The following is an 11,341-nucleotide window of genomic DNA, read 5'->3' as shown; positions in this document are numbered from 1 at the left end:
TGTCAGGTATCCAGCACACCCTTGGGTACTGTAAAATAATAATAGAGTAAAAAGTAACCAAATTATTTAAGTTGCTCATTACAAAATGCGACATGCAACCATTTTATTGCTTCAACTTATCTGTAGTAGCCTTGAACATTAACCTATTGCAAATTATTTACAACAGATATCTCCAGTACTGCTGTGTCTGGTGTCCCTGAACATTTGACTAATACAGAAGCAAAGAAAGCCATATGTTAGAAGTTATATTAGCTTTATACCTGGGAATTAAGATATTTCTATCCCAAACACAAGTAGTGGAGCGGTAAGTAGGTGTTCTTGGGAATGGAAAGCATCACAACTCAGTATAAAATGGAAAGGTTTATTCATATTTTAGTAAGACTTCATCTGACACTCTTTTTCCTGGCAGTTTAAGAACTACTTCAACTGGAAAGTAAAACAGAGCAAATATTTTAAATATAGGACCATAGAAACTATAGCTTCTTAAATTTCAATATACAACCTGGCTATTCCCCAAAGCCAGCTTTTTAGAAGAAATTATACTTTACCAAATTAAAGTGTCAGACAGCTTTTCCTGCTAGCCAGAGACTGAGCAATCATCTTTTCCATGGGAATTTAAACAAAAACACCACCAACCTGCTTTAAAAATGGCCTATATGTTTATTGGCCTACCACAATCATTACTTTATAAAAATTAACTCATGACATTACATGAAAATAAGCAGATACAACCCTGCAGCACAATATCTATCTTAGTAAATGCTACCTTTAAGCACACAAATATACATTTGTAACAACATTTTCCATTACTCAATACCATTCATCTGAAATGGCTTCAAAAAGTTTTTTGTGTACCATAGGTTGTAATCAACAGTGGTGCTGACAGAAGGGAATAGTGGGGGAATGCAAAAAAATAGCTGCAGGCCAAGCTGTATTGCATTACACAAAAGGAAGTGTGCACTATACCCTAAAATCTTAAAATACTCTTTAGCCTTTTCAGGAACAGGGGTAAATGGTAAATTCAACCTCAAGGTTTCCATATTAGGAAGACCATACACTCCACCTCCACTCCAGATATGCCTTGTATCAGTCTCTCCTCCCCCAGCAATTTCAGAGTTAGATTTTCTAGCAAGAAATCAAATTGAAAAAAAAAAAGTGCTGCCCCAAAGCATGTGAGTAAATATCCTTCCAATCAGCCTGCCACATAAAAGCTACTGAATGCTTTGATCCCTCAAATAGCCACCATACTGCCCTGGAACTTTTAAGATTTCTCCTGAAGTGAAAGAAGATTTAAAACTTAAAATCCACAGCTCAAGTGTTATTCAAAGGATTTCACCCTGCAGAACAGGTGGAATTGTGATGCTCCAGGCCTATAGAACTATCAACTTGCTGCCCCAGGCGGGTAAAAGTGCATGGTCATGAGCATGTTCCAGTGAAGACCTCCTTCAGTCAAATTTAGAGCTATGCTCAAAATATATAGAATCTCTATTTAAATTATGCCTGCAAATTGGTTAGCTGTCATCAGGAGCATCATTTCAACGTATTACTTGGTAGGTTCACACTTTAAGTGCAGATCTTTGAGAGTATCAATACATTGTTTATCATAATTTTGGGACAGTTCTTTATTAGTAGAGTGGGAAGTATTCATCACCTGTAGGGAAATCTGTTGCAATGGACCAAGTATCCTAAAGAGGTTACAAAAAGGCATCTCTGCAGAGGATACATTAAAAGCAGTTTACAGAAGTTACATTGTAAGATCATGTTTCAAACTATCAAGTTACCTTCAACTTCTCATTTAAGTGCAAGTCAAATGGAAAATGGTAAATGAAGAAAGTTAAGATGAAACCAAATTTTTTTTAAAGGCAGTCATGTCACTTTTACAAATAGCTGCTCTAGTTTTCAGCCTGTTGGACCCAAATCCTCAGAGACAGCAGTTTATGTGCACAGAGGATGGGAAAACTGCATTTTTTTCCCCAGAAGGTTGCATACAAAATCCTCCACATCTGCAAAACTGCTACATTCTATAATTTATATTAATCAGCCTAATATATATAAATAGGTCAGAGCAGATGCTCAAATGGCCATGACACACGAGATCATCCTGTTGCTGTTTTGAAAGCCTGAGCTATTATATTACTGCATGTCACTTTACAAATGTGTGACCTTAATTATGGCCTAATTCTGATAAACCTATCAATCACTGCTCCAGATCAATCACCAGCCATAGTGTGACACATTTCTATACAAAAAAGGAACAAATACTTCTTATAGCCAGTAGGGAGGCAAATTGGTGTGTTACTGTCGTTTAAAAACTAAAACCCATAATTTCTACAACAATGTATTTACTAAGAGCTTTTAAGGGGCTGTTATACAAACAATAGGTCTCACGCTGAAGCGCTGAGCACCAGCCAAACTTAAATGGGAGTTGCCTAGTGCATCTCAGATTCAGGTCCAATATGTTCACAGATGTAGCCATTTACTAAGCCCACTTAATATGCAATACCACTATGGTTAACATTAAAATGCTTAATCCATAGTTAATACTCCATGTATTTCAGTTTCTTGGATAAATAGCCCCTTGCCGGGCATATTCCACTGGGCTAACAGGTTAGATTCTTATCTAGGGGCAGTGACTGTCTCAGACTATCACTCTTATTCCTCTTGCTCAATGACATTCCAAAGAACAGTTTTACCTACCTTAAACACAGTGCAACACTACAGTGCAATGCTTGCACACATCAGAATAGTTTGAGTTAGCATGTGCAGGACGTCTTCTATATGAAAGGGCATAATCTAGTTTGGCAAATGGAAATGCCAATGCCTCTTGACGCCTAACTCAATTTGATATGGCTGCTGTTGGAGACAGAATACTGAACTAGGTGGACCATAGGTCTAAGCCAATATGGATATTCTTATGTTCCTCTGTAACATGTCACTTTACAAAGTGCTGTAACATGTCCTGAATCCATTTGTTTTGCTTCCATGTGTACCTGAAGCACAGTGGAGGTCAGAGAAGCTATACTTGGCCAATTTGAGATGGACAGACTAGGAACATTTTAGAATCTTTGTAGCCACTGATGCATTCCTCGTGACATCCCAACTTGCACTTGAATTGTTAGATACATACTCAAAAGCAAAACCAGTGCTTAAAGAGGCAGGGGGGAGGGGAGAGGGTCACAGACTTAGCAATTTATTTATTACATCTAGCTCTGTTGCTGAGGAGTACACTTTAAGCACTGTTTTACCAAAGCTGCTGCTCCCAGATTATGACCACCTTAAGAACTGACCAATATAGTTTTCACTACTTCCCTTCTGTAATATACCCTCCCCTACCCAAAATCCTTTCACTACCTTCAACTTGTCACCTCCCCAGTTACATGGTTTGTTTCCTTGGTACTTTTTCTGCTTGCAAATCATGTGCCAGTTCTGTGTGGTTACAAAATCTGAATGAGTTTATGATGAAGACTCAAACTTTGATCTAATGTCTTCCTGCATTAGGCCAGCAGCCTTCACTGTAGCAGACTATGATAATTCTAACTCCTTATTCTTCAAACCTAGAGTCAGGGACTGTGCATGTTTTAGCCCTAATTGTGCAAGGTGCTGAATACCCTTGGATGGATGATGCTAACAAATATTTCAATTTAAGACCAGCAGAGAGAATTCTCGCACAAACAGTTCCTCCATCATGGAAAAATAATGATTAAAAAAGGCACTCCAACTGGGCCATATTTGCAATCCTTAAGTTTTGGAATGTCTGCTACTTGTGGTTAGATGCTAGGGATCTTCACACTTGGCCTCTCTTGCCTTAACACTTTCACACAACCTCATCTACATTAAGTTTAATATCTGTAGTAACATTTTAAGAGTTTATTACATATTTGTAGATTCATCTCTCTCCTTCGGCCAATGTGTGTCTGAAGAATTTTAAATAACCAAGATTCAAACCAGTTTGTCATTTTAGGAGCATCTTCTGCAGAAGAGCCTTCTTTAAACATTCATGAAGCACCACTAACTCGATTCTGAAGCAGAGTTTTGAAGTCACTGTCAAGCACAGTCAGTCCCAAGAGAACAAACACAGGCAGTGAGATGAGCATATAAGGCAGCGCTTAGTGGGTGAAACATTACTACTCAGCCACATTCAATATCTGCAGATGGACTTTCCCCACTTTGGTTAGCATCAGTGACCTGCTATACTGCATCTTCATCTGTCTGAATGCAAGCATGCAGTGACCACTTCAGAGAATATGTTCAAACCCAGGTCCTTCAATTAGGAGCACACAGTGCATTGCTGGACCTATTCCAAGACCTATCACCGCTATACGAAGGAACCGATGCAGTTTCCCCATGGATTTCTACGAAGTTCACAACAGGAATCATCTCCCAGTCTGAACAACCCTCCAACAGACAAGGAGCAGCACTAGATCACTAATGTTCATTGCATTTCAAGAGTATAGTAACATGATCCCAGAAATCAGTCTTTATTAAAGGCAAGGAAATTAAAATGAATGATTATTCAGATTAGATCTTTTTGAGCAAACGAGTTTTAATGTGTCATTTCATAAGTCTTAACCTATCTTTAAAAAGAACTAAAGACATTGCTTCATAGTTCTGCACCAGCAGCAGGAGAAGCATGTGACAATGTTTTCAAATTAAAAGTGCATGGAGTATTTTGCCACATCCTTCATACATAAGATACCTCTGTCAGAAGAAAGAGAATGCACTGAACAAATGTTTAGAATGACAAGTTCCTGAAAATATCCCCTCCCTCTGCCTCGACAGAGGGACTGATACGCAGCACATTCTCTTGGACAACAGTGCAAGGCTTGACCACATGTTCTTCTGTACAAGTATCTGGCATTTAAACCGCTACACTGATTTCCGGGGTATTCAAAACAATGGTTTAATAGAACAAACATTTCTGTATTCTTGTATAGTTAGCTAGATCAGTAACTGATTTGTTATATCCATAAACAGGATATCACAGCCTTACAAGTACTGTGCAACAGCAGTTCAAAATCTCATTCAGCCAACGTCTTCTGGTGTCCTCTGTGTGCTAAGAGTAATCAAACTTTGGTTCTTAGCAGAGGTAAGTGGAAGTGAATGAATTACATATATTTTCCAGAACTGACCTCCATTAATCCTCATCTCCAACAACTTTCAGATACCCAATAACAGATTTATGGATTATCAAGACACAGGCCATTTACAGACATTGCAGTCACAAGTGGCATTTAAATGTGGGAAGTTTAGTGGTCATAGTGTGTGCTGAGCCCCTGAAAAGAGCTCCATTGTCACAAGAGTGCTGAGGATGACCTGAAATGATAGAACCTACATTTTGTTAACAAATGAAATTTCCTATCATTTCACTTTAATTACTACACTTCTGAATTCAGTATAGAATAATAAAGCAGAACTGTTCATCCATGTTGGGATGTGGGAAATCTGAGTCTCATGGTATGAAAAAATAGCTGAGAAGTCTAAAAGCCATGAATGCTACATTTACAAAGCTTAGAGCTTTCCCCAATTTCAAACAACTTTTGGCTTTAAAGTGAAGGTGATAAATGTCATTCTCCAACAACTGAGATTTTTTTTAAAAATACAGCATGCATGTTTGAAACATGGAAGCAATGCATCCAGAGAAGGAAAAATAAATCATTCAGGTCCAAACACTGGGCTGATCTAGCAAAATAATGATGGGGCAACTTTCCTGTGAATACAGGCGTGGCCAGAAATTAAACTGTAGCAGGCAGCAGGTGCATAGGCTCAGAAGAAGGAGGGGGAGTGTTGCTCATTTCCCGTATGCAACAAAACAGTATTCTACAGCTCTCCATTTCTGCTAAAAAGCAAGACAGCTAGTAACTATACTGGTTACATGCAATTATCTGGCTGAAGCTTAACTGGTCTGGACAAAGATCTAGAAGCTTAGCATACAACAAGTTACTTGAAAATGCATATTTTTCATCTGAATTGTTAGAACATTACTTCTATTTTGTTCTTTTTCACTGAGATGCCAGAACATTGATTGTATTAAGACAAAATAAGATCCACATCTATTTAAACCTAGCTACATATTTGCCAAAATCCCTAATGTGGGTTCACTTAAAACTTCTTCAGAAGAGGTTTCTACCATATAATCTACTCAGGGAAAATATTCCTCAGAATACAGATGACATTTAGTAGCTGTTACACAGGGTGATTATAGTGCACCTGTGAATGTTCATCCATCCAGACAAGCTTAACATTCAAACACTTTACTTTAGAAAGCAGGCCTGCTTGCGCCCTAGAACAGCTAACAGGCTGCACGACTGCTGCTCTGGGGCACAAGATGTGGGGTGGGAAGCTAAGGAGGGAATCAAGATATCCCTTAAAAGTTTAAGGAGGCAGAGAGAAAATTCTTATTTTAAGTCATTCCTTAATTAAAATATTTGTACATATATTATTCCTACATCTGACTAGGTTTTATTATTGAGTGAGGTCACATTCTCAAAGCTGAAGTCCCTCAAAAGAGGTCAGGAGCAGATATTATTGTAGTTTAGTTCCAGTCATGTCTAATGACTAAGTTACTGAGCCTTTTACAGCTCATTCCATACATACAGACCACATCATCCAAAAATACATGAAAACAACAGTATTAAAGTAGTAATGCCAAAACACACAAGAAGAAATCACCAGCTCCATTCTTTATTTGACATGCACATGCAACTCCTGCTGGTGATAATGGGAACAGAGAGTGTGCATTTCTAGGGCAACCTTCTTCCCTTGATATTCTGGATTTCCTGGCTTTTCTTAGTAACATTACTTCATCGGTGCGCATGTCTAAATTTCATGCATATTGAATTTATTATTTTTGGTTAGGAAAAAAAATTCCCTTAAAGATGAGACAGAGCTAATACAAACTACTGCCACTCTGATTGTCAAGATATGTATTGCAAAGTGGTGGCAGTGGAGGGTTGTTTTGTTTTTGAAGAGGCAGGATAATTAAGTAAATCTGTTTAAGGTACTTTTACACAACAAGTACCGACCCAGTGGTTCATAATACACATTAAACGTATATTTGTCTTAGTGAATTATTTTAATGGCAGTTTTCTTCATTGTTCCCAAAGGTCTTATCTTTGGTTCCTCACATTAAATATGATTTCCAATCCATCAACCCAATGGAGATTGTGTGTTAACATCTCAGTCAAGCAATTAATTCCTGTGCTAAACCTTTATGCAGATATATTCAACAAAATTGGTGCAGAGAGTGAGATTAACGTATCTCAGAATTCCTCTGCTATCAATATTACTCCCCAAGAGGCCCTCAAATTAGGCATCCACAGAATGCCAGAATTCAGTTTTAAAAATATCTCCAAATCCTTTCGGAACTACCGGGGGGGGGGGGGGGGGAAGAAGAATCTAAAAAACATTTATTTTCCTTTTGTAAAGATTTTAAACACAGTACTGAATTCTGTTTTCCTCAGTCAATGGTAAGTGCAACCCTCCTTTTCTGGAAAATTGGCTAATGAATTGCCCAGGTAGCATTGTGGGCATTATCTACCAAGTGAGCTACACTTGCTCTGTTACTCATTCCAGATTAGCCCTACTGTACCTCAAGCCAGAACTACCGGGGTCTGATTGTGGTAAAGATTATTAAAAAAATATCTGAAAGAAAACTGAGAAATGAATCCTTTTGTGGATTTTTCATCTTTAGCACCTTTCAAGTTTAACCTAAACTAATTAATGAAGATATATAAATATATGCAATTTATACTACAAGTCTGGAAACAACTACCTTTTTCAATATTATAGCAGTAAAATTGGTTTATAAATTCAGATTTAGGCAAAAAAATGTCATCCCTTGTCAATAATAATTAAAAAAAAAGAGTAACATAACAATATGATAATTCCAGAAGGCAGGGCTAGATTCTAAAAATACTGTACTATGATTTATTGACTAAACTGGATATTATTACACCAAAAAGGGGTCCAAATTATAGCTGTAGACTAACCCCAACATTCTCATTAATAAAGCAATTAAGTAAAGCTATGTTGGTCTAAGGATTTAGTTTTAGTCAAAATACATTACTGTAAGTTACTACCTTTACTGACTACACTTTGCAGGGTAATCTGTCCAGATATCCACAGATCCAACCTCTTACTTTTTGTATGTGCTAGTTTCTTTTCCTCAATGCAGATCACCTGGAAATCAACAGCCAGTTCAATCAATGAGATGTAAATACAATGACGCAGTGCCAGTTATTAATCTCTATCCAACAGCATTTGACAGGAATAGTTTCCAAATGCTATTTCTTGATGTCTGGGTATGGGAACTTGTAATAGGTAAAATACTGCATATTATTTACAAGTACCCTTATCCACAGCCTTCTTTCTATACATCACCATCAGTATAGTGTACGCTTGCTAAACAATCTATTTACAAATGTAAACTATGGTATTAAAATTTTAAATAAATAAAACTGTATACAATCTCTACATCATGTAATGATTTAAGAGTGAGGTAATATAACCCAGCTGATTACATCTTTCACCATTGGGCAAGTGATTTATCCATGTAGTGCTAAAAAATTCTGATGAAGGAATGAAATCCTTGGCTCACTCTGTCCACTTTGTAGGGTCTTGCTTGATTTTTTTTTCCCCTTTATGCTGAATAATTGTGTAAAAACTCCTTAAGCTTTGTTGGATAGTCTGTCATCACTCCAGTTGCTCCCAAATCAAATGCTCTCTTATATTCTTGTTCTTCATTCAGTACCCAAATATACACCTAAAGACAAAAGTACAGAATTGACAGATCATCTAGGAAGTCATCAAAATTAAAAGAAAAAGTACACAAAAATTAAATAAGGAAAATTATGATCTAAAAAGTTTCATATTAGTGAAAGGGGAAGCCAGGTATATCCAAGATGCTCACATCATCATGACATCAACATCATACATAAAAACAGATACCTGACTGCAAATCTAGGAAAATAAGTTCTCTAATGACAAATGATACAAACTTCAACCTCTAACTGGCTATAGAAGAATGTCTCTCTGTTCAGACATTCCCAATTAGTAAAACTAGTATTAGCTAATGCAAAGCTGATAAGGGACAAGTCGTTTAACGGGTTTTGTAGAGATTTAAAAAAATCAAATATGAAAAGAAATGTTTTAATAAAATCAAAAAAGAGTTTTCAGTTAAAAGGGCTTTTCCCAAGCATCTAAATATTTCTTTAAAGTGCATGTGTTAGTGTCTGAGTAACAGAAAGTGAATACAGAATTGAATGTGAAACCTATAAACCTGATTATGAACAGAATAGTATTTTATAATCTATCTTGACTGCCTGTGATAAATAAGGTACAAAAAGTGCACATCAGTGGTGAAAAACTAGTTAGATTTTAAAAATCTATTCAATTTGGATAATCTCTAGTGTTACTAGTAACAAAGGTAAGGAATTTATTTAAAATGCTTTTATTTTGATAAAGTCCCTTTAAATAAATACTTTGGGGGGCAAGAGTATCTTTCTCCCACCTCCACTCCCTGCATGGAGCCTTATTAAAATGTCATTTCATCTGGAAATCTGTTAAAAGCCTTTTCATATTAAAACGTCAAACAAGTAGACAGAGAAAAGTAAACTACAAATATTAATTAGTAATCAGATGCAAGGCTTCACTTAATCCACTGCAACTTTTATAAATACCGTAAGGACTGGACTAAAGAGGATGCCTACTTTAAAATTGTACACACTGTGAACCCCTTCAGTTATTAGGAAGATCTGGCTGATATAAATTCTAACTGCCTTCAGTTCCTATCTTCAGGTCTAATTTTAGGAACAAGGGGAGTGGTAGTGGGAAGATGGAGTCAAACTTTTAAGAATATTAACGAAATACCATGTAACTACAAACCAGCTTGACTTCTCGTTTTATCACACTGTACCTGAATGCCTCGAGCAGTAAGGTGATCAAACAATGCTTTCCTCATTAACAATCTGCAGCAGGGAGAAAAAACTATTATTTTTACAGGACTCAAAGCATGCTAGGCATCTTAGACCATGGCAAATTCTCAACATCTGTATGTTCTGTGGCAACTGCTCCACGTCACACAGTTTCATGGCCCTGCAATGAGAAACTCTGCTTAAAAGCCCAAGTAATGAAAACTTCCAGCCTAGCTACGGCTAGGAAGCACAGAAAACAGCATTCCAAACTATTTGCATTAGCAGTGTATTTTTGTGATTCATTAACTCTTCTCTCCACAAACAAACTCAACTCCAGGTAGGCATCCTCTTTTTAAAAAAGGGTCTTTTCTTCCTTTATAGCAGCACCACTCTACATCAATGTCAGTGAAATATGAATTAAGGAGCACCACCATTAGGCAGGATTCTTATCTGATTTATACCCATAGAATAACCCTCTTTAGCCTCAAGAAGAACTTCATCCTTGATGATAATAAACATGAAACTTTTCTGAAGTGACCTCCCATTAGATCAGATTGCCTATCAGAGATCTTTATTTGGGTTACAGAAGAAGTGAGAGACAAAAAAGACTTATTAGATCAAGTCCAACTCCTGCAACTTTTGGATTTAGTGACCCTGCAGAAGACACACATTTAACAGTATCTTTCAAGGTCCAGCAAAGCTGTATAGGATATCTTGTGGATACCATGAAATGGCCACATGAAGTAAGAGGCCAGATTTTGAACCCACTCACACCCATGTAAATTGAGAGTAACTCCACTAAAGTAAATAGAGTAATTCAAGATTATCTTATGGGTATAAGTGAGATAAGAACCTGCCAAGTGGCAGTGCTCCTTCATGCATATTTCACTGTACAAACCTACAAAAGATATTCCCCATGTGCTGCAGGAGATGCATACTGGCACTGCCTCAAACATACAAAATACCCAAATTTGGCAATATACAAAATATGGTTAATTTCATAATAGTAACTCTGTCCTCCTCACTTGAGGCAATAATCACAATGTATATAGAAAATGAAGTGTGCCAGGAAAAGATTGAAGTCTTACACATCAGCAAGCCAGATAACAAATTTTTGGCTTCTCGTCATCTTCTCTGGTTCTTTCAGCCTAAGAAAAGAAAAAGGATCTTAAATTTACCTCAGCACAGAAAAGTGCCATTTCAAACTATGTTCAAGCAAAGGAAGTGTGCTGGATCAGTCTTGTGACTTCAGAAGCAGTTTCTCTGCACAAGAGTATGGGAAGAAGAATCTTCCTCTGGCTCTGAGACCAATTACTTGGATTGTGCCACATAGGAGAAATGTGTTCCTTTAGGTGGAAGGCAGGAGAGATGGAGACCTAGAGGCAATTTCAACTAATGGTTTGGGCAAAGGAATAAGAAATCAAGAGATC

General features: G+C 37.1%; 1 protein-coding gene across 6 annotated transcripts in view; it reads right to left on the bottom strand.

Annotated features, from left to right (window-relative positions):
• Nucleotides 1–6,662: 6,662 nt before the first annotated feature.
• Nucleotides 6,663–11,341, bottom strand: part of GDPD1 (glycerophosphodiester phosphodiesterase domain containing 1) — a 33,226-nt gene continuing 28,547 nt past the window's right edge. For 3 of the 6 annotated variants that reach the window (XM_073315217.2, XM_073315218.2, XM_073315222.2), the window contains 3 exons: nt 11,000–11,059; nt 9,914–9,965; nt 6,663–8,761 (listed from right to left, as the gene is read on the bottom strand). In XM_073315217.2, coding sequence (XP_073171318.1) covers nt 8,639–8,761; nt 9,914–9,965; nt 11,000–11,059 — 235 coding nt within the window. In that variant the 3' untranslated portion in view covers nt 6,663–8,638. Of the gene's footprint in view, nt 8,762–9,913; nt 10,093–10,999; nt 11,060–11,341 lie in introns of all 6 variants that reach the window. The other 3 variants (XM_073315219.1, XM_073315220.2, XM_073315221.1) reach the window with 3 other exon arrangements.

This window comes from Lepidochelys kempii, chromosome 17, assembly GCF_965140285.1.
Source record: "Lepidochelys kempii isolate rLepKem1 chromosome 17, rLepKem1.hap1, whole genome shotgun sequence".
Classification (NCBI taxonomy): domain Eukaryota; kingdom Metazoa; phylum Chordata; order Testudines; family Cheloniidae; genus Lepidochelys; species Lepidochelys kempii.
This window is presented reverse-complemented; position numbering and strand designations above follow the sequence as displayed.